Genomic DNA, 20797 nt, shown 5'->3' with positions numbered 1-20797 from the left:
TGTCGCTACTTCCCTATAGGGTCAAGCTCGGTGTTTTTAGCGGCAAGCGGCGTAATCCTTGCCCGTCCCGCAGCTCGATTCTGACAGCCTCTAGTCGCCGCTCATCGAAGTCCAAGCGCAAAAGTTCACCAACCCACCGTTCGTGACCTGCACACATTGTGCGCCCGCCATCCACCATGGATGAACTCTTCGACGTCTTCGAGGGTGGCGACAAGCCTGCGCAGACGCGGACCGACCGCAAAAAGAACAAGAAGAGACAGGCCAACGGCGATGTAAAATCTCCAAATGGCAACACCGACCAAACCAACAACGATTCTTCCATGCCCGATGCTCCTCCAGCACCCCAGGAAGATGCGACAAACGGTGCCGAAACCCCTGGCGAAGACCTTGCCACTGCGAAGCGTCCACGGAAAGATGAGCCCGCTCCGGTCGTCACGGATTCATTCGAGACAGAGCAGTCGCGCGAGGTCGCCGCAGCTGCGGGCTTGCAGGCACAGCAAGAGGGAAGCAATGTCGTCCTTTCGCACCAAGTTAGGCATCAAGTCGCACTCCCTCCCGACTACGATTACGTTCCAATCTCTCAGCACAAGCCGCCGGAGAAGCCTGCTCGAGAATATCCATTCACCTTGGACCCTTTCCAGCAAGTCTCCGTCTACTCTATCCAGAGAAATGAGAGTGTTCTGGTCTCCGCACACACATCAGCCGGCAAGACGGTCGTCGCAGAGTACGCAATTGCCCACTGTCTGAAGAACAACCAGAGGGTCATCTACACCAGTCCGATCAAAGCGCTTAGCAACCAGAAGTACCGAGAATTCACGGCAGACTTTGGCGATGTGGGTCTCATGACGGGAGATGTCACAATCAATCCGACAGCGACATGTTTGGTCATGACTACAGAGATTTTGCGATCCATGTTGTACCGAGGTTCTGAAATCATGCGCGAGGTGGCCTGGGTAATTTTTGATGAAGTTCACTACATGCGCGACAAGTGTAGGTACTCCCTATCTATTCTTCTCGAATCACTCTGCTGACGTGCAACAGCTCGCGGTGTTGTATGGGAAGAAACAATCATCCTTCTTCCCGACAAGGTCCGCTATGTATTTCTGTCCGCGACAATTCCCAACTCGATGCAGTTCGCCGAATGGATCGTCAAAACCCATAACCAGCCTTGTCACGTCGTTTACACCGATTTCCGACCTACTCCTTTGCAGCACTACTTCTTCCCCTCCGGCGCCGATGGCATCCACCTCATTGTCGACGAAAAGGGCGTTTTCAGGGAGGAGAATTTCCAGAAGGCCATGAGCTCGATCGCAGACAAAGCTGGAGATGACCCCGCGGACGCATTGGCAAAGCGAAAGGGCAAAGGAAAAGACAAGAAGCTAAACAAGGGTGGCCAAAAGGGCCCCTCGGACATTTACAAGATCGTCAAGATGATCATGCTAAAGAACTACAACCCGGTCATTGTTTTCAGCTTCAGTAAAAGAGAGTGCGAGAATCTTGCGCTGCAAATGAGCTCCTTGTCATTCAATGACGAGTCGGAAAAAGCTCTCGTAAAGAAGGTCTTTGACAGCGCCATTGAGTCGCTGAGCGAACAGGACAGAGACCTGCCTCAGATCCAGCATCTACTGCCTCTGTTGAAGCGCGGTATCGGTGTTCATCACTCTGGTCTCCTTCCGATTCTGAAGGAAACGATTGAAATCCTCTTCCAGGAGGGCTTGATCAAGGTCCTCTTCGCCACGGAAACCTTTTCGATCGGTCTCAACATGCCCGCCAAGACGGTAGTCTTCACGAGCGTCCGCAAATTCGACGGAGTTACTCAAAGATGGGTCACCCCCTCCGAGTTTATCCAAATGTCCGGACGTGCTGGACGTCGTGGCCTCGATGACCGAGGTATTGTCATCATGATGATTGACGAGAAGATGGAGCCTCAGGTTGCCAAGGAGATTGTGCGAGGAGAGCAAGACAAGCTCAACTCGGCGTTCTACTTGAGCTACAACATGATTCTCAATCTCATGCGTGTGGAGGGCATTTCTCCTGAGTTTATGCTTGAGCGATGCTTCTACCAGTTCCAAAATACTGCCAGTGTGTCTGGGCTTGAAAAGCGTGAGTGCATCACGGATTTTGTCAAATGACATGGTGGCTAACCAAAAACAGAGTTGACCGACTTGGAGCAAGAGCGGGCAAGCCTCATCATCTCCGACGAGCATACAATCCGGGACTACTATGACCTGAGGCAGCAATTGACCACCTACACCAAAGATATGCGGGCTGTGATTATGCACCCCAACTACTGCCTGCCATTCTTGCAGGGCGGGCGTCTTGTCAAGGTCAAGGGTCGCAACTTTGATTTCGGCTGGGGTGTCGTCGTCTCAGTCAATCCTCGCAAGCCTGGCAAAGGACAAAAGCCTTCCGACATTCCACCCCAAGAATCTTACATTGTCGATGTGCTCCTCCACGTGGCTAGTGACGTTACCTTTGCACCTCAAGCAGTGCAGGATCTGCCCACCGGAGTATATCCGCCCGCACCGAATGACAAGGGGAAGTTGGAGGTTGTGCCGGTAATGTTGTCTTGCCTCGACTCCATCGGTCATGTTCGCATCTTCCTCCCCAAGGACCTCAAGACAGCCGAACAGAAGAACGGCGTTCGCAAGGCTCTCGACGAAGTCAAGAAAAGATTCCCTGATGGCATTGCTGTTCTTGACCCTATTGAGAATATGGGCATCAATGACGACAGCTTCAAGAAGCTTCTAAGGGTAAGCGCTCATTCTGCTCTCCTTGTACGGCCACTAACGTTGTCCAGAAAATCGAGGTCCTCGAGTCCCGCTTGTTGTCCAACCCGTTACACAACTCACCCAGGCTGGTCGAGCTGTACAATCAGTACGCAGCCAAGGTGGAAATCACCAACAAGATCAAGGAGACCCGAAAGCAGATCCAGAATGCTCTCTCAATCATGCAGCTGGACGAGCTGAAATGTCGCAAACGTGTGCTGAGGCGTCTTGGGTTCATCAGCGAATCCGACGTGGTTCAAATCAAGGCACGTGTGGCCTGTGAAATCAGCACTGGTGATGAGTTGGTACTGAGCGAGCTTCTCTTCAACGGATTCTTCAACGACCTCACACCCGAGCAATGTGCTGCCGCCTTGAGTGTCTTCATCTTCGAAGAAAAGAGCAACGACACGAGTACTTTGCGGGAGGAGCTCGCAAAGCCCTTCCGCGATATCCAAGCCCAGGCACGCATCGTCGCGAAGGTCTCCCAGGAGAGCAAGCTCAATCTCAACGAGGAGGAATACCTCAACGGGTTCAAACATCAGCTCATGGAGGTTGTGTACTCCTGGTCGAAGGGTGCCACTTTTGCAGAAATCTGGTATGTCTTCTCCCTTCCGCTTTCCCCTGATTGATTGCTGACTTGCCCATAGCAAAATGACGGACGTCTACGAGGGCAGTCTGATTCGTCTTTTCCGGCGATTGGAAGAGCTTCTCCGCCAGATTGCTCAGGGCGCTAAAGTCATGGGCAACTCGGACCTGGAGCAGAAGTTTGAAAAGGCATTGGAGGCGATCAGGAGGGATCTTGTCGCAGCACAGTCTTTGTACCTGTAAGCGAAGTGGCAAGTACAGACTGGTTCATATGGGTTCGGGCTCGGCGCATCATGTCATGTTCACGGAGGAATGCATCCACTGGTTGGCGTTGCGGTTGGATGGGAAAATTTGGTGTGTTTTTAGTGTAATGGCAGACAGGCAAAGCAGGTGGTTGCCGATATGGATAGTGAATGGATTGAAAGAATACGGACAAAGCATGGGGCCTTGCCAGCGCACTTGATGCTCACCGCAGAGGCGAAAGTGAGAGAAAATAAAAGCCGGCATTCGCAGCGAGAGGGCGTCAGTGGGTCCGAGCCAGTGGATGACAGCCAGCGAGGACTAAGGTGGGTGGCCCCGGCGCAGGGCGACGACGCTAACGTCTTTTCGGGCTGCGCCCTTGTGTTAGGTGCGTTGCTAACTACTCACTCCCGCACCCACCTCGCTCGCTGTTGTCCCATCCTGCGCTTTCATCACCACCGCCCTCTCGCCCCGAAGCCAACAGTGGCTGAAGTCTCTGGATCCGCCTGGTTGCGACCCTCATTCACCTTCCTTTGCTGAGCCAGCCCCCGCCTCCACCTGGGCCAGCATGAACAGTGTGCTCGCCACTTCTCCTCTTTCTCCCGCTCCTCACCTTCTCCAAAGTGCCCGCCTGTCGCCAAGCCGCTCCAGTAAGTGTGCCACCTTTCTCCCTTGTCTACTCTCTCCTCCTTCGTGGGCTGACCCCAAAGCTGCAGTGCTCCAGAACTCCTCCGCCATGGCTTCCAAGAGGAAGCGGGATGAAGATCCCTCCGACCAAGACGAACGCATGTCTGCCTCTCCAGAGCGCTCGCCCTCCATGCCACATCGGGACCTGCCGCAGCGTCAAATGGCCCGCACCACCAAACGCATGCGGACAAACCTCAGCGGACGTCCTCTCGCTCTCCCCAGGCTCCTCGAGACCCTCGGACCCGATGACATGAGATCTCTTCTGCAGTCCATCTGTCAACGCCATCCTGATATCGGCGCCGAAGTCGTTAGCACGGCGCCTCGACCAAGTGTCTCCTCTGCCCTACAAGTCCTCAGCAACTACGAATCTGCCTTCCAAGCTGCGTTTCCGTACGGAGACAACAACTCCTCTGACTACGTCTTCAACCGTGTCAAGGATGCCCTCCGGAACCTCCTCGAAGCTCTCAAGGACTACACACCGCACTTCCTCCCTCCTGAAGAAAACTTGGCCGCCACCTCGTTGAGCTACCTCGATGCCGCCACCCAAATACTACACCGCCTACCAAACTGGGAGTCGTCCTTTCACAACCGCCACAAGCAAGAGGCATACGAGGAAATCGCCAAGGCCTGGGCTTTGGTTATCCGGGAGGCTGCAAAGCGGGGCGGAGGAATTCAGCTGCAGTACGGCGGCTGGGATCAAAAGGTTGCCAAGCACAATGAGCTCTCAGGCAATAAGATGACGGAAGCCCTCAACGAAGTGCGCTCGCACCTCGGTTGGATGCACTTTGAAGGTCAACAGTCGAACATGGCCCCAAACGATCCGACGTCCATTCGGCAACAACTTCTTAGCGGCACGTACGGTCAAGGCCTGCCAGTTCGCGTGGGACCGTGGTAGACAGGACGGTCCATCATGGTATCAACTCGATCAACACATCGCGGATGACGTTTCTACGACCCCCTGTTCATACCAACTGCTTTCATCAACGGCGTTTCATCGACTTATTCCCCCTGCGCCGGGTCTTCGAGCCTTTTTTCCTTTCCCGTACTTGCTTTCCTTCACGGCCTCTTTCGGATTGACTTTTGCTCATCAAGGCGTTCATGGGCATAGGACATGGGCGATGGCGTGTCGTTCATAGCATACATTTTCCTTCTTTAAACCTTTTGCATTCTGCTTACTACAATTTCCTTGTGCTCAACGTTTCTTCATACACATCATTACAGGTCGGCAGCCCGTCAGTTCATGGAGCAATCGTTGGCGGTCTGAAGGAAATGCATGCATCATGGCAGCATCGAAGCCAGGAAACCGAAGGACAGATGGCCGCTTGATTGGACAACACAGAAATGGCAAAGACACGGAGTGTACGCAGACCGATAGGCGAGGCATGGCGCGCATAGGAGTAGAATAATGAGAATCGACGGCACTTACATCACTATACTACTGCATCTCTCCTTCCATCAACACCTCAACCTCATGTCGTTCTAACACGCCTGAGGAGATAGCCGACTAGCCTAAATCTCTGTGGCACACTTCTAAAAGAGGGAATGCTCGTTTGGCGCTTCGGACCGTTCACCTTCTTCAAGAACACCGAGAGATTGTGGATTCGGCAATGAACAAGGTGCCTGCCGTCCGTTGATCATTCCCCTTTTGAAGGACAGGCTCAGGATTGAGAGGTCGAGCCAGCCACGAATGCGGTCTTCTGCGAGTGGCAGATGGCTGGATGCCATCGTCCTCCGAAGATGCTCAATCATGAACCATGTTGCGAATACTTTGTTGCCTTATCGTTTGCATAGCCGTTTCTATCATGGCTTTGCACCATGATGGCTCTTCGCAGCAGCAGACTCGTCCCCTTTGTCTTCTTGCCTCCCTCAACGATCCATCAACCAACACCAGAGCCCTGACCTCGCCCTGACATGGCAAGCAGCGCGGCTCGGTCGCCGACCAGTCCCATTTCCAGGGAGCACCCTGCCGGCACCCAAGGTTTCCTGGCCGGGAGCCACCGGCCTGACATCACCATCCTTGGCGTGCCCAGCACAACGTGGTTTGTGTGTGGGGTGTCTGAAAGCCAAGCCAAACCCAGTCTCATAGACGAACAACTGCCGAACAGCGGGAATGCGCCCACCAAACACACCGTGCGTTCGCAAAGAGTAAGAGGAAGGGACGGGGGTTCGGCTTTCTCCGACCGCTTGCTACGGGCGAAGTTGTGTTTTGGAGCGTCTTGGTTGGTTGCTGCGCTCGGTGCTTGGAGCGGATGGAAAGCACCGGCGGCCGTGGGTACCGGCGAGGCGGGTTGCGTTTGGAGGCTGAGGGTTTGTTGGTAAGGGTTTGGTAAGCCGTTTGTACGTAGTGCCCGTTGATGGGGAGGAATTGGGGTGTTGGATGCGAGGTGCTGTTGGTGTTGGTTTCGTATCGTACGAGTGGTTCGTTTCAGGATTTATCGCATCGTTGATGCTGTTTTTCGTTCATTGGTTTTTCGTTTGTTGTCTTCGAGGGTGGTTTTGGGAGGACGTGGTGTTGATGGCATGAATTGGGAAGGTATGACGACCTGTGGGCCAAAGACAGAAAGTGTGGCCGCGATGCTCATGAAACTGCTTCTCGTCAATCGTTGAGATGTCAAGCCCATATGGACGTTGCAGGTCGTCGTGGTTGAGAAAGTCTTTTTTGTACCGTTTTACTTTTCATTCGACTTTATAGTCCGACCGACTTTCTATACAAGACCTTCGTTGTTTACTGAATCAAAGACTCGGCGTCTCCTGAGTCGGTAGATTGATACAAGTTCGAATTGACAGCGGTAAGGCCATGTGCTGTCGCTTTCTCAAACGCGTACGCGCGTTTAACTGGCAGAATAGGTACACACATGTGTGTAGTACATGTGGTTGAGTTGTGCAGCAGAGCTCTGACGAAACGTCGTGTCCGCCTGGTGGAGCTGCACTTTCCATGCATCGAGACCAAAGCACCAGTGGAAAGGGAAAGGATTCCAATGGGACTAGTCTAGATGGCTAGAGTGTAGCGTTTAGATGGTTGGGCAATATGAAGGGTAAGGCCTCGTCGGGCTTTGAAATGTCACCACTTGCCATTGGACCTACCTGTTGCGGAAAGTGCGTGCTGCATGTAGGCAAAGAAAGCGGTTGACAGCAGGGCAGTTTTCCAACGCACTTCTGCTTGGCCGTAGGTAGGAGTAGGAGGACGCAAACTGGTCGTGTGATGCCATTATACACCTCTTCGATCACCGCAGCCGATCGAGCATGTAGTATCTGGGTTCGGTCACGGTCTGGTCCTTTGCAGATCTTCTGACGAGGGCGATCCGTCAAACTGCGTCCTTGAGGCAAACGTAGTCGAGCCTAGATTGAAGCTGGTGGAGCTGGGCCGCGGAGCAAGCACCTTTCGTGTCGTGATATTGTGAGGATACGAGCAATCAAAAAGATCAAACATGTGTCAAGGTGGACGCTCATGGCAATAATTACACCAAGCAATTCCTCAAAAATGCACGAGTCTATCCTAGGAGTACAAGCGACTGACAATTGAAGGCATCTTGTCAAAATCAGGACAATAATGAACAAGGCGCGAAAGATGGCATGCAAGAAAGCAAGCAAGGCGCCAAGTAGTGCTACATGTTACCGCTCTTTTGCCCCCAGGAGTAAAGGTCAGTTCGTTCGCTCCAAAATGCATCGTTCATCATGCATGCATACATGCATATACTCCTGCCTCACGGCTGGGCGGCGTCACTGCAGCCGCCGCCGCCACACCACTCCATGTTGCGCCGTTCCGGACCCGAAATGCTGATTAAACGCTGGATGGCAAAGACGACAATTACCATACGAACAGAACGCCATGACTCGCGGTTACACAGGAATCAATGATTCGCTTGTAGATGGTCGCGGAGTTTGCCAAGAGCATGCAGGGACGTTGGCTGACGAATGAAAGATGGAATTGAGAAAAAGCAAAAAAGGGCCCTGCATTTGACCATTTGAAAAAGCCAAGATTGACCTTCGGAGCAAAGAGTCCAAAGTGCGCGGGCTGATTTGAAAAGAGTTGATTTTAAAAGGTCAATCGAATCGGACCAGAATCAGATAGAGCAGTCGTCCAGTTCGAAGTCGCCGGTCAAGGCCGATTTGGGGTATCTTAATAAGCAACGTCACCCTATCTTTTGGGACGACGTGGCTCGCTGCACGAGTGGGGCCATTTCGTGCATGTAACAAGGTATATGGCCAGTTTCCAGACCCTATACCGGCATCAAAGACGCACCTCTTGCAACGTTCTCAGTCCGACTTGGACTGAAAGTGTGGCAACCTGGCCGGGATAAAGTCTTCCTCCCCCTGTGAGTCGCTCCGCTGCTGCGGCGTCCTGGCCCGGGGAGGTCTGCTAGCGCTTATCGGTGTACCAACAGTCTGGGCGGGATACGATTCAAGTGTTGGGAAGGGCGCCGCGGGCGGAGACCGAGGAAGTGAGCGTGGGGAGTCAGGCTCATGGCGAATGGCAGTCTTCGGCGAGGAGAGGGGAGGTGATGGATTCAGACGTTTGTCTTCGGTTGTGGGCTAATGCATGGTTTAGCAAATTCTTCTACGACAGGTCGTGGTGATTCCAACGCACCAGAGAATCATCAGCCTTCAAGCCACGCTTGGCAGCGAGGGTCATGGCTGCGTCGCGGTTCCTTGCAATGGCATCTTCCTCTTGCTGTTGTACGCGGGCTTCCTCTAATTTCAGATCAGACATGACTGGGACTTCTGATATACCGGCTTCCGTCTGCTTGTCCTCAGCTGGGGGTGCCACGGCCGATTTCCTTCGCGACTCAGCGGTGCTTTTGGAGGAGACAGTCCTGGTAGACATGCGTGATCCATGTGATTTTTTTCCGAGAAGAGCTCTTGTGCTGCTGTTGCTGTGATCATCGAGCCCCACACCTGTGTTGCGGCGTTCCAGCACCAATGAAAACTCATCATCCAGGGGCACAGCATCATCAAGCTCATCCTCACTCGGCAGTATGTCACCACGGGAACTCAGCGAATCCGCGGTGTGACCCGACCCGGTAGTCTTGCTTCTTTTTCGCCTTTGCGAATTAAAATATTCAGGGTACTCGTCAGTTTCTTCAATCAATGGCTCCTCTTCCTCGATAGATCTCCGCGCCTGGCCTGGATGCTCTTGCAAATCAGCGGCCGAGGGCTTGTACCTCAAGGCCCGGCCCCCAACCTTCCAAGGTAGCCTCGATAAGAAACCAAAATATGAGCTTGTTGGGATCAGAGTCGGGTCGGGACCTCCGTCGTGAGGGGGGACAGCACTCTTTCTGCGTCCATGGTTGGTCTTGTCGCCCCTCCGCGCTCCATAGCTCATTGCTCGCGGGCGACCAGGCTGCGACTGAGTGGAGCTACCCTGACCAGCCAACAATCGATCGAATTCGCTGTTTCCTCGTCCGAAGGGTTCATCGTCGTCGTCGTCGTCTTCCCAATCGTCGTAGAAATCAAAGTTGAGCTCGGCGCGCCCGCGCCCTCGTCCTCTGCGGCGGCGCAAGCGTGCATCTGCAGAGCCAAAGCAAGGCTGCCAACAAACCCGGAAGCAGCTGGTGACGGAGTCGACGCACGGATGTACGTAGTTTTGCGAGAAGGTGTAGATGCCTTCTTGAGCGGCCTCGTTGGCGGACTCGATGTTATGAGAGAGCTCATCCAGCGTACGTCGGAAACGCGGGTCATTACGATTCCGATACATATTGCGGACAAAGCTTAGCTGGCAGAGCTTAATTCGCGGGCGTTGAGCCGGGACGAGTGGGTCTGGGATGCCTCCTGCGACGCCTCATGGACAGCGCGAGGTCGCCCGACCGAGGGGCCTGCTGGCTGGGACAGAATGGAGCAGGAGGTAAAGACGCGGATAGTTGATGGCTGCGGTGGGAGCTGGCAGGTTATGGCGGGCTTTGAGCGAGAGCGGGCGGACGAGAGGCGCGACGAGTGGAGGGCTGAGAGGTGGGCTGCCGGGGACAGGTCTTTGAGCGACGTCAGCGACTGGAACGGAACTGCCAGTGGACCTGAAAGGCTTCGCCGGGTGTCGTCGTCGCGGCGGAGGCGGAACGATTCTCCGATACACGCTGACTAACATGTTACATACATCCATCACGGTGGACGCCTTCACACCTTCATGTTGTGTGCGTCCGGTTGTCCACTGGACCTAGCCAGAGCGCGCGTCTGCGCGTGGCCTGATGCGTACAACACACAGCATGCATCTCGATCGTGTCTCGATTGCCGTCGACATTCAGCAGGGGATGTATGCCCCCATTTCAATCGATCTGCCGCCGAATGTCATGATGCTTGAAGCCTGTGAACCTGCGGTCCATGGCCCAACGTTTACCGACTGCCCTGACATAGTCTCGCCGTTTCGCTCTTAACGCCAGACTTTCGCCATGCTGCCTGTCGCAAACACACTCCCACCACCAGCTTCTTCTGGTTCATCATGAGGTACATTCGCTTCCTCAAGGTCCCGAGGGCCGACTCCAAGTCCATCTCCTGCGTCGTCACCATCACCTCAGACCTAGGCGAAGACTTTCTCGCCGAAGATGTTGCCTTGTCTGCCACTGTCCGTGGGCCGCAAGACTGCGGCGACATTTTCCTCCGCAAAAGCCTCAAATGGACGGCTGGCATGCGCGCCCTCCCCGTGAAATTCGACCTGAGGCATTGTGACCTCGACTGGCCCGTCGTAGTCCATGTCGGACAAAAAGATCAGTTGGCCGACTATTTCGAAACCCATTTGACTGGGTCAGAACTCCCCGCAGTCATTTCTGTCACGAGCGCGCCACTCAACGTCCCCGCGGGCATTTGTGAAGCCGAGAGAAAGGTCCATCGCCGTTTGGTGCCCCTGAGCAACCGGCCATTGAAGATATGGGAAGAGACGGGCGAAAGTATTGCGCGGCACATTTGGTTTGTCCAACAGCCCCGCGCATTGGGTGTCTGGGCTAACCAGACCTAGGGATGCTGGCGTGGGACTAGCGGCGTTTTTCGACAAGATTATAGCGTTGCAGTACGAAAGTTTGCCGCTCCTTGACTCGACGCTTAGCTCTGCCACGTACAGGAAACTAAACGTGTTGGAGTTGGGTTGCGGGTGCGGCATCGTGGGTATCAGCTTGGCACAGCTTGTCCCCGACTGCCATGTATGGATGACGGACTTGCCAGAGGCCCAGGAAATCGCGCAAAAGAACATTGACGCGATGAATCCGGCCATGGCCTCAACGGTGAAGTTTGAGACGTTGGATTGGGACCGACCGCTACCCAAACCCATTGAGAATCAAGTCTACGACATGATTGTCGCCTCGGACTGCACATACAATCCCGACACGAGCCCAGCGCTCGTCAAAACTCTCCAGGCCCTGGTGGCACGATCTCCGAAGGCTATTGTGGTGTTGGCGATGAAGTCTCGCCATGAGAGCGAGGGCATTTTCTTTGAACTCATGGAAAGGGCAGGCTTCATGACTGCAACCACAGCGCGGCAGCCGTTGCCGCGAGAGGAGACGGATTACCATTCGGCGACCAAGGTCGACATTTTCATTTTTCACTACAAGACCCGACCCAAGACAGCCGACCAACCGTTTTTCATGGTCGATGGGTCGGTGGAGTTTTGGCAGTCTTCTGCTGCCGAGCAATGTTTTCAGGGAACGGTTTGACCTTTCGGCATGTACGGCATCTCAGGCGCGGCTTGGCCAAGAAAGCGGGCTCTGCGGGCGCTCCCACGCATCCGAGGCAGGTGGCATTTGCATGATGATTCCCGGAAACCAAAAGTGTTTCCACCCAGCAGAGTTGTTGAATTTGAGTAATAATGGATACGTACCCGACTGAAGACGGCTTGTTGGTGTTCCTCCAGCGCCAGGCTGTCAGCATGGCTTCATGTGGGACGGCGGGGTGAGAGCTGCCCGTCCTGTTGCACAGTGGTGAGAGCCGACGCAGGGGCAAGAAGGCATCGGGCAGGGTTTGTTGAAGCAGCCGCAGGGCAGCCCTACCAGCATCGTCGGGTGTCCAGGGACCGTCATGTTCGCCATGTTGTTGATTGGCGGGGCCAAACTGCGGTATTTTCTGGCTAGCGCGCTTGCGGCGCAGGCACTCCCCTCTGGGGCCCTTTCGTCACCGACCAAGGCACGGAGCTTAACCACAGCCGACTCAAAATTCATCCGTACACCTCATCGCCCCTCCATCTTCGTTCCATCACGTCTCCTTTCCACCCATCTCGTCCGCGAGTCCTACGAGACTGCTTCTCATCGCGTACATCGCAAGCACGCCTCTTACTCCTCGCTATACATATCGTCCAGAGAGTCCGAGTGCTTCGCTCAGGTTCGTCACAATTCTTCCTTCCCCGCCGCCGCGTGTGCCTGGAGCACATGCACCTGTTCCTCCCGCCACTTCCTCTGCTTCATGTCAAGCTGACCACCTTCGTCGCCTCTGCAGACGTCCTGGACCATCTATAGTCCCGACTTAGCCTTTGGTCTTCTCAAAGGCACCGCCTACAAGACGGCCCGCACGGCCTCTGCCTCAGTCGCTCTTCAAATTGTCTCGCGCCCGCAAAACAAGGACACCCTCAATAACCTGCCGCCACCCTCTGCTGAAGTCCCAAACTGAACTCGAGCGTTTGATTTTCTTTTTAAATCAAACCTCTTTCCCGGAATTCCCACCTCCTCAGCTGCCGCATAGGACGCTCTCTGTGGTTCTTCCTCTCCAGGAGGAAGAGTCAAGGAGGCCTCGCCTGTCAACCCTCGGCCTCGCGTTCGAGCCTTTCAGACCCCCTTAACACGAGCTTCGCGCACTTTTCCAAACCTTCAACGACACCAGGACCGAATGTCCCTGGTTATGGCACCTTCTGCTATCACCACCGAGCAATACACGCCGTTGTCAATCAAAACGATTACACCGGTCGAACGCAACGCGGTCGATAATTATGGAGTCAAATACGCCAAGGATCTGATTGGTGATGCCTTCAGAACCCGTGTCGAAACTCTGGACCATGACAATTGCGAAGCGGGGGAGGAAGATGCCTTTTTCGTGGCTGATATGGGCGAGGTCTACCGCCAGCACCTCAGGTGGAAGATGAACTTGAAGCGCGTCAAGCCTCACTATGGTACGTTGCTTCCAGTATACCACAAATCCACGTTTTGGCTGCGCACTTTTCTATGGCAATTCAGGTCTTCCAAGCCCTGTCGCGCTTGATACTTCCGCCTTCAGATTTGAAGCTGACTGGACACAGCTGTCAAGTGCAACCCGGACCCTCAAGTTATCCGCCTCCTGGCCGAGCTGGGCACTGGATTCGACTGTGCCTCCAAGTCCGAGATAGAACAGGTGCTCAAGATGGGCATCGATCCGTCGCGCATCATCTATGCGCAGCCCTGCAAGACCAAGTCTTATGTGCGCTACGCTGCTCAGCACGGCGTCAAGCAAATGACTTTCGACAATGCGGACGAGTTGTACAAGACGAAGCAGCTCTTTCCGGATGCTGAGCTTTATTTGCGCATCTTGACAGATGACTCGGCCAGCTTGTGCCGTCTCAGTCTCAAATTCGGCGCCGCCATGGACTCTACCAAGGATCTTCTTGCGCTTGCCAAGCAGCTGGAGCTCAACGTTGTGGGCGTTGCCTTCCACGTCGGCTCAGGTGCGTCTGACCCGCAGGCATTCCTTCGTGCTGTTCAAGATGCTCGTGTCGTCTTTGATCAAGCAGAGGAGCTGGACTTCAATATGCACACTTTGGATGTCGGCGGTGGGTTCTGCAACGAATCTTTCGAGGACATGGCCGCCGTTCTTTCGGAGGCGTTGGACGAGTACTTTCCTCCCCACGTCCGTGTTATTGGCGAGCCTGGTCGTTTCTACGTCTCGAATGCCTTCAGCATCGCCTGCAACGTCATCGCTCGCCGCACTGTGTACGACCCCGAGCTTGACACGACCAGCTACATGCTCTACCTGAACGACGGGGTTTACGGCAACTTTTCCTGCATCATGTTTGATCATCAGCATCCTGTTCCGCGCATCCTCAAGACTGGCGAACGCTTCTTGCACAACACCGAGAGCGACTGCGAGTATGATACTGCTGCTGCGGTAACTGGGCAACCCCCTATCGAGTACTCGATCTGGGGCCCCACCTGCGACGGGATCGACTGCATCGCGGAGAGCGCGACGTTTGCGGAGACGATTGACGTGGGTGACTGGCTCTACTTTGATAACATGGGCGCGTACACCAAGTGCTCTGCCACGCGCTTCAATGGCTTCCCCGACGCACACGAGACGGTGTACGTGTCAAGCGAGCCGGGTGCCAGCGCTCTTCTCGGCCTCTAATTTCCAATTTCGAATGAGAAAACAAAGCATGGACCTATAGACGGAGGAATACGTTTTCGGAGGGTCGGAGAAAAACACATTCAATCAAGCATACGTCTTTCTAGTTTTCGGTTTTGGCCCCTGCAGCAATTGAATTGTTGCAGGTCCTTTTGGTTTCTTCGTCAGCGTAATCTTTACAGCAGTGAGGATAATTCTCACGGATAATCCAAAAAGGGTGGCAACCTCGTTGGGCAGCTTTCGGTTTTCGATAGACAACAAATTAGGTTATCACAATATTCTTGCTAGACGATGTGGTTCAAAAATGTCTCGGTGTCGTTGCTGCATGCTTCTATCAAACTTGCTTCTGCTGGAGAATTTGAAAAAGACCGTTAGCACCTATCCGGTCCGCCTATCCAAACGCCCTACGCCATCCATACATCACCATGCCATCTGCGCGCAAGGAATACAACTGTCCTCTTGAGCACCCCAATTTCACCTCACAGTCCATCCAAGGAGCCATTCCTGGGCCATCCTTGCTCCCATCCTCCAAACAACGCTCCCCAACGAATACTACGTGACCTACCCCATCATCCACACGACCAAGTGAACAAAGCCATCGGCATAACTTGCAGCGCGGCCTAGCTCGTCGACGGGAGCAGACAGCGGCACCACGGCGCCGTGAAGCACGGGCTGAGCCAACAGCGGACTACGCCGGCTCGGGAACAGGCTGGGCAGCACGGCGTTGAGAGCGGTGCCGAGGGTCTGGTTTGGTTGGATAGGCGCCTGGATAGTGCGCAGGGCGCCAGGAGGCAGGGCAGAATCGTCGTCCTTCTTGCTCGTCGGACTTTCTTGGATGGTGGACGGCTTCTTGCCCAGCCGGCCACTGTCCTGCAGCGGCGACGAGCTGCTGGGCAGGTACAGCTTGATGGGGACGTGGCGCAGCTTCGCGCCGGCGGGAGGCGCGACCAGGCGGGCGTGGACGCTGTTGTAGAGGGGCAGGTCGTGCGTCTGGACGGCGCGCCACAGGGCGTCGCTGCTGTCCTTGCTGAGGGACATGACGGCCTTTGCCGTGCCGTTGCGCAGGAAGTCGGCCTCCTTGACGGCGTTGATGAAGGCGTCGTGCTGCGTCTTGAGCGCCGGGTCCATGGGTACGAGGGATGCTGGCCACTCGGTGTAGTGCAGGGTCAGCGTCCAGGGGAGAGGGTCCGACGGCGTGGTGTTGCTGGTGGTTGGTGACGATGGCGAGGAGGGAGATGCTGCCGCGTCTTTGCTGGGGAGGGGGTCATGATGGTGGAGGGAGTCGTCATTTGAAAAGGGTTCGGCGCCAGAGTAGAGATCGTAGAGCAGGCCGATGGGGTGATGCCATTTCAACGGGACGCCGTCGAACGAAAGCCAGCCTTTGCTGGGCTCAACGTCCGGGTTGATGAGGGAGGGAGCAAAAAAGGCGTGCAAACGACGCAGTAGGAAAGGAATGTAAGATAGGCGTGGAACCTGTATCTTTTTTGCGGACGAAGAGAGAGAATAAGTAAGTGACGAGGCAAAGCAAGTGGATGGTGGCCTACCAGGTATGGATCTGATTCGTCATATGTCCGGCAATCGGTGCTGGCCAGGCTGATTCGGAGCGGTATGGAGCCTTTCCATATTTTCTTCTGGACGGCCGTCACGTCGCGCTGGCTGCTCATGGCCGCCGCGGACTCGCCGTATGCAAATGGTACTTTGTTGCTGGGCAGTGGGTGGATCAGGCGACGACGGGAGTGCTGCGGGACGGGGCGAGCGGAGTGAGACTCGCTACTTCACAACACAGGCAAGCCTTCACCAAACAAATGCTCGCTGGATAATTGGACTCTCAGCGATTGCTCAGAACTGTTGTGTCCCTGAGGCGTTGGCGTCATGGGGTTAGGTTGTCAGTTTAACCTTTTTTTCCCCTCGCATGGCATCCGTTCGGCCCGTCAGTTACCAGCATCCGGGTCCAGCCAACTAGCAGCTACCATGGTCACTCGACCCACCGTGCCGACGCCATCCATGCCATGGCCTCCGCCTCTCCACAGCCTCTTCCCAAGAACTTCAACCTCCTCTAGCATTGTGCTTTTCAATTTCACCGGGTCCAGAGGCCCTTATGACAAAAGAAAAAATCGCTGCTCGCATGCTAGGCGGAATCGAAATGCCCGACTATTTGTAAAAATATTTCTTTCTTCTCGCCACCACGTCTGATCCTCTTCAACATTCAACACTGCTTGCCATTGATTTTCCGGCATACATTCCTACCTCTTCAGTTCTCCCTTTCTCGTCTCTCAAGCCATGTCGACAACAACATTCGAAGCCATGGCCAAGGAAGCAAAAGTTCCAACAGCACCGCTAAATCGCAAACGCTCCCGCGCCTCCATGATGCTGCTCCACGACGAATCCGGCCACGACCACGACCAAGAAGACAAACATCATGGCGAGGAATCGACATCGACAGGCGCTGGAGATGCAAATGGCTCCATGGGCCCCCCTCCTCTTCCTCCATCGCGACCGTCTGTGGACCGCAAGCGCTCGCGCACCTCAGGCGTCATGGACGGGTTGGGCCTTATTCCCGCGGCCGAGACGTGGCAGCTCAACATGGACGACATGTTACGCGGAGTAGTCGAGAGCAGCGCCGATTCGAAGACGGCGGGTTGCAATGGCCGTAGCTGCAGCTCAGATTTCCGGTTTCCTTCCTCTTACGTGCCGGGCCAGAGCATGGTTGTATTGTGCGTGGTCGAGAGTTCCGACGTGCACTTGCGGTTGTTGTGGTATGTTTTCCTCCTTTCTTCCGTTTTCCCATCTCTGCGTCTGTTCCTCTCCTCTCCGTCTATTCCCCCCTTCTCTTTTACCTGATCTTTCATCCAATATCCCCTTGTCCATTCGACATTACTCGCACCTCAACCTGCGCAAACACCCCAACTGACGACGAACACAGCGCCTCCCTCGCCCACCTCCTGACTCTCTCACCCACTCTCCACCCCATCCTCCTGACACGGCACTCCCCTTCTGCCATCTTCTCCAATCTCCAATCTACCTCTCGCTCACCACCATCCCTCCCCACCATCATGGCCAAAAACCACCCAACCAACCACTTTTTGCGCCTCGGCCTGCTTCACCCCCTCGGTGGTGGACTAGCCGGCATGGACGCATTAGTCCTCGTCGATCCGCAGGGACGCCGGCGGCTCGTCGTGCCTTTCGGCTGGGGCGTTGGCAAGGGCGCTGTTGGCGGTGCGCAGCAGGGTGCTGGTGCTGTGGGGGAGCGGTTGATGGATGCGGTGGTCGAAGGGGTGGGGGCCTTGGAGGAGGAGAGGGCGAGGGAAACGGGAGGGGCCCAATGAGGAAAAGATGTAAAAACATGTTCCTGCGCAGCAGATTAATCGTGTTGGTGCTTTTGGGGTCTGGGGGGGCCTACTAATTCATCTTTCCATTTTCTCCTCCCATGCGCACAAAACGACCAAGTCTCCTTCAACAGTGCCACGAATGCTCCCCGCCGTCCGCTCGCATTCAACTTCCATCTTTCCATCATCCTCCTCTCCCACACTCACGAACGACCAAAGTCCCCACCACGCAGCCACACGAATGCTCCCTGAGCGCATCCACTTCCACTTCTCCTCCATGCTACACCGTTCAAACCTATTCAAACAAAGAAACTCGTGCGCCCCTCACGACGCTCGAAACGCACTCTCTCCAAACTTTCCTAATTGGGCCATTGATAATCTGCAAAACGAAATGCGTTCCTGAGGCGTCGACGAGTGGGCCGCGGACCGGCAGTGAAAGGCTGTCTCGTCGTCGTCGTCGTCGTCGTCGTCGTCGTCGTCGTCGTCATTTGGAAATAGGATGGGTTTTGGGGTTATTGTACTGAGGCGGTCAGCAGTGATGTTGAAATTGGGGCTTGTCATTTCAGGCGTTGGTTGTGTTGTTTGCGTTTACATCGCATTTGCAATATCATGCCGTCGGAAAGGTCTCAAGACCAAAAAACGGGATCGAGCGGGCATGGCCAAATGGCAAACTGGCACCCCGCGGTAGAGAAATAAAGGGGCTCAATTGACGCGACTGAAGTTGAGACATGACCAAAGACGTCTCAAGTGGGCTGCGGTCCACGTAACACGGCAGGCCCGAGCGGCGACAAAAGACGACGCCCGATCCCCACAGCATCTACTGCATCGAAGCCAAAACCGTTCATAGCTATCCTGTCCTAGTCTTCAAGCAATTCCTAGCATACCAACCGCGCCTCATAACGCCATCCGTACATCCGTCCGTGCATACCTCAGCAAAGCGCGCGGGCTTCAACGCTCAAAGATTCTGCAATAAAATGCCTTGCACTTGCCTGGCCAGGCAGGCTACTGTGCCTCGCTACCACACAGTCTCGTCCTCTTCCCATCGAGACCGTCAGCCGGAGGGCCGTGCGCATCTGATTGCATGTTGCTCATGTCGGCCAGAGGTGGCCGCGGTGGCTGTTGCTGCTCCGCCGGGCGCTTCATTGGATTTTTGAATCCAGTCCGATTTAGCCCGAGCGGACTTCCTGCCGCAGGTGGCATCCCTACTCGTCGTTGCATGTCGCCTGGATTCATGTTGAAATTCGGACGACCGCCGCCGACGGGGGGAGGTGGTGCTTGACCATTGCTGTTGCCGTTTGTTGCTGTGCCATTTGTTGTACCGCTTCTCTCGTCGGCGATGCCCTTTAGCGCAAGACGGCTGACGGGTGCGGAGGTGTTGTGGTTGAAGCCCGAAGTCCGGCGGAGTGAAGGAGATTCGAGGTGAGGGTTGAATTCTGGTGCATCAAGAGGGATTCGCGGTGCATTTGCTTTTTGCAAAAGCTCTGCTGCTCGACTGGAGAAAAATCCGGGTCCAGGTTGGGGGTTGGCCGTTTCGTTTGGTGCTTCTTGAGGAATAGGGGGTGTCGAACCGGTTTTCTTGGCCTGTGCTTGGGCGGTTGCTGCAGCCTGGAGCTGTTGAGCATTCGGTCGAGATTGTTGTCGCTGGGGTTGACCATTAGGTGCCTGGGCTCGATTCGCATGTGGCGTTACGTGATTGGAATTGGCTTGTGGTCTGTACTGCTGCGGAGGTTGTGGTTTTGGTGCTCCACTGGGAAGATTGGGTGGTCTCATGACCGGCATCGACTGGACCCGGGTGAGTTGTTGATGTTGAGGAGGTCGGACTGGTGTTTCTGGTCTCGATTTGGAAGTTTCCATCAGCATACTCTCATACGCCGAGTCGTCGTTCGAGTTTGCATCCCCGTCCGCGCGGTCAAAGTCCATGCCATCGAAGAGGTTGCCACCAAACTCATCTTCAGCGTCCATAGATTTGTTCAAGACCGAGTTTTCGACGGCCGGAGGAGGAGGCATTTGGTTCGCAGCAGGTTGTGGCTCGGGCTTCATACCCTCTGATTTGACCGGAGCGTAGTCTGAGTGCCTGTGGAGCTTGTCGGGATTCCATTTCGTTGGCGCGACCTTCATCTTCGAAATCTTGCTTTCGTAGTTTTTGTCGTACAGGCAATTTCCCAAAACATTGCCAAACGTTCGCAAGGCGCGTTTCAACGCATCTGTGGCGGCTTCTTTCTTCGCCTTCTCAAAGGCCGCCGCTTTGCCCTGACAATTCTCTATGTGGCCGTAGCCAATATCCTGCCAATCGCATCAGTATCCATGCCGAGCGACAGTCGCGACCGAGAACTGACTTCATGGTATGTGCCATCCTTCAGCGTCACTCGTATGATGACACTCAGTCCCAAGCTGATCTTGCCAGTAGACTGGGCTTGATCGACCTGCATGCAGGGTCAGCTCAGCGTCCTTCGCGTTGTCTCCAGTGATCTCGCATATCCATACAAAGTCGATCTGCACATCCCGTATACTGCTGCTCCATCCGTTGAATCCAAACACTTCGTTCGCGAGGTTGATGGCCTTCTCGGCGGGCAAGTAGTATAGCGTGCGATTGCCAGGACCTTTGCGCGACGATATGTATTCGGGGCCGAGTTGTTTTTCGAGTCGGCTCTGGAGCGTGGCGATTTCCTTTGCCGTCCACTCTGAAACGCGTGGTTTCTCGTCTTCAAACGGGTTCGCGATGCCGCGATGCTGGTCGCCTGGCCTGCGATAGGTGGTCAGCGATACAATCATGACCAAGGAAAGGTTGACATACACAGGCATAATAATTATGTGGAGGTCGAATGGGTGTGGTGGAGCATCGCGTGGTTGGAATGAAAGTTGGGTGTTGACGCGCTGGAAGCTCCAGGCGGCGACGCGACTTGGGACCGGTCG

The 20797-nt window shown here is 55.0% G+C and overlaps 9 protein-coding genes across 9 annotated transcripts; 6 read left to right on the top strand and 3 right to left on the bottom strand.

Moving 5' to 3' along the window:
- Positions 1-176: 176 nt before the first annotated feature.
- Positions 177-3596, top strand: BKA78DRAFT_350141 (ATP-dependent RNA helicase-like protein DOB1; the record flags this gene model as incomplete). The annotated part of the gene is made up of 5 exons (XM_066890933.1): positions 177-990; positions 1042-2103; positions 2155-2753; positions 2801-3363; positions 3416-3596. The coding sequence occupies 5 exons, from the start codon at positions 177-179 to the stop codon at positions 3594-3596; spliced, it is 3219 nt and encodes a 1072-aa protein (XP_066748101.1).
- A 415-nt stretch (positions 3597-4011) lies between these two features.
- BKA78DRAFT_82800 (Cut8 six-helix bundle-domain-containing protein) lies at positions 4012-5277 on the top strand. The gene is made up of 2 exons (XM_066893812.1): positions 4012-4243; positions 4304-5277. The coding sequence occupies exons 1-2, from the start codon at positions 4162-4164 to the stop codon at positions 5173-5175; spliced, it is 954 nt and encodes a 317-aa protein (XP_066748100.1). The 5' UTR covers positions 4012-4161; the 3' UTR covers positions 5176-5277.
- Positions 5278-8299: 3022 nt separating this feature from the next.
- On the bottom strand, positions 8300-10366 carry BKA78DRAFT_82760 (uncharacterized protein). Its single transcript, XM_066893811.1, has 2 exons — positions 8869-10366; positions 8300-8813 (listed from the first exon to the last, which is right to left on the bottom strand). Exons 1-2 carry the CDS (start codon positions 9973-9975, stop codon positions 8538-8540), a joined length of 1383 nt encoding a protein of 460 aa, XP_066748099.1. The 5' UTR covers positions 9976-10366; the 3' UTR covers positions 8300-8537.
- Positions 10367-10409: 43 nt separating this feature from the next.
- On the top strand, positions 10410-12086 carry BKA78DRAFT_306600 (putative methyltransferase-domain-containing protein). The gene is made up of 2 exons (XM_066887797.1): positions 10410-11174; positions 11224-12086. The coding sequence occupies exons 1-2, from the start codon at positions 10711-10713 to the stop codon at positions 11912-11914; spliced, it is 1155 nt and encodes a 384-aa protein (XP_066748098.1). The 5' UTR covers positions 10410-10710; the 3' UTR covers positions 11915-12086.
- Positions 12087-12398: 312 nt separating this feature from the next.
- Positions 12399-12709, top strand: BKA78DRAFT_278498 (uncharacterized protein; the record flags this gene model as incomplete). Its single annotated transcript, XM_066885592.1, has 1 exon — positions 12399-12709. A coding segment is annotated over one exon (310 nt), but the record flags the coding sequence as incomplete, so codon positions are not given.
- A 379-nt stretch (positions 12710-13088) lies between these two features.
- BKA78DRAFT_246252 (ornithine decarboxylase) lies at positions 13089-14561 on the top strand (the record flags this gene model as incomplete). Its single annotated transcript, XM_066884196.1, has 2 exons — positions 13089-13356; positions 13483-14561. 2 exons carry the CDS (start codon positions 13089-13091, stop codon positions 14559-14561), a joined length of 1347 nt encoding a protein of 448 aa, XP_066748096.1.
- A 509-nt stretch (positions 14562-15070) lies between these two features.
- BKA78DRAFT_82725 (autophagy protein 5) lies at positions 15071-16448 on the bottom strand. The gene is made up of 2 exons (XM_066893810.1): positions 16103-16448; positions 15071-16037 (listed from the first exon to the last, which is right to left on the bottom strand). The coding sequence occupies exons 1-2, from the start codon at positions 16220-16222 to the stop codon at positions 15120-15122; spliced, it is 1038 nt and encodes a 345-aa protein (XP_066748095.1). The 5' UTR covers positions 16223-16448; the 3' UTR covers positions 15071-15119.
- Positions 16449-16838: 390 nt separating this feature from the next.
- Positions 16839-17884, top strand: BKA78DRAFT_292797 (uncharacterized protein; the record flags this gene model as incomplete). Its single annotated transcript, XM_066886105.1, has 2 exons — positions 16839-17314; positions 17482-17884. The coding sequence occupies 2 exons, from the start codon at positions 16839-16841 to the stop codon at positions 17882-17884; spliced, it is 879 nt and encodes a 292-aa protein (XP_066748094.1).
- A 909-nt stretch (positions 17885-18793) lies between these two features.
- Positions 18794-20756, bottom strand: BKA78DRAFT_82721 (uncharacterized protein). The gene is made up of 4 exons (XM_066893809.1): positions 20679-20756; positions 20369-20627; positions 20221-20307; positions 18794-20167 (listed from the first exon to the last, which is right to left on the bottom strand). The coding sequence occupies exons 1-4, from the start codon at positions 20684-20686 to the stop codon at positions 18887-18889; spliced, it is 1635 nt and encodes a 544-aa protein (XP_066748093.1). The 5' UTR covers positions 20687-20756; the 3' UTR covers positions 18794-18886.
- Between the last annotated feature and the right edge of the window lie 41 nt (positions 20757-20797).

The sequence above is a fragment of the Phyllosticta capitalensis genome, assembly GCF_038381095.1.
Source record: "Phyllosticta capitalensis strain CBS 128856 chromosome Unknown BKA78scaffold_2, whole genome shotgun sequence".
Taxonomy (NCBI): Eukaryota; Fungi; Ascomycota; class Dothideomycetes; order Botryosphaeriales; family Phyllostictaceae; genus Phyllosticta; species Phyllosticta capitalensis.
This window is presented reverse-complemented; position numbering and strand designations above follow the sequence as displayed.

What these genes read in the sequence shown, in the direction of transcription:
- BKA78DRAFT_82721 (XM_066893809.1), bottom strand. An exon ending in GGGATGTGCAGATCGACTTT is followed by an intron (nt 20,308 to 20,368) that starts GTATGGATATGC and finishes CCCTGCATGCAG; the next exon opens with GTCGATCAAGCCCAGTCTAC. An exon ending in AGGATGGCACATACCATGAA is followed by an intron (nt 20,168 to 20,220) that starts GTCAGTTCTCGG and finishes TGCGATTGGCAG; the next exon opens with GATATTGGCTACGGCCACAT.
- BKA78DRAFT_82760 (XM_066893811.1), bottom strand. Translation starts at nt 9,975, where the DNA reads ATGTATCGGAATCGTAATGACCCGCGTTTCCGACGTACGCTGGATGAG. An exon ending in TGAAGGCTGATGATTCTCTG is followed by an intron (nt 8,814 to 8,868) that starts GTGCGTTGGAAT and finishes ACCATGCATTAG; the next exon opens with CCCACAACCGAAGACAAACG.
- BKA78DRAFT_306600 (XM_066887797.1), top strand. Translation starts at nt 10,711, where the DNA reads ATGAGGTACATTCGCTTCCTCAAGGTCCCGAGGGCCGACTCCAAGTCC. An exon ending in AGTATTGCGCGGCACATTTG is followed by an intron (nt 11,175 to 11,223) that starts GTTTGTCCAACA and finishes AACCAGACCTAG; the next exon opens with GGATGCTGGCGTGGGACTAG.
- BKA78DRAFT_82725 (XM_066893810.1), bottom strand. Translation starts at nt 16,222, where the DNA reads ATGAGCAGCCAGCGCGACGTGACGGCCGTCCAGAAGAAAATATGGAAA. An exon ending in ACGAATCAGATCCATACCTG is followed by an intron (nt 16,038 to 16,102) that starts GTAGGCCACCAT and finishes TCCGCAAAAAAG; the next exon opens with ATACAGGTTCCACGCCTATC.
- BKA78DRAFT_82800 (XM_066893812.1), top strand. Translation starts at nt 4,162, where the DNA reads ATGAACAGTGTGCTCGCCACTTCTCCTCTTTCTCCCGCTCCTCACCTT. An exon ending in CCTGTCGCCAAGCCGCTCCA is followed by an intron (nt 4,244 to 4,303) that starts GTAAGTGTGCCA and finishes CTGACCCCAAAG; the next exon opens with CTGCAGTGCTCCAGAACTCC.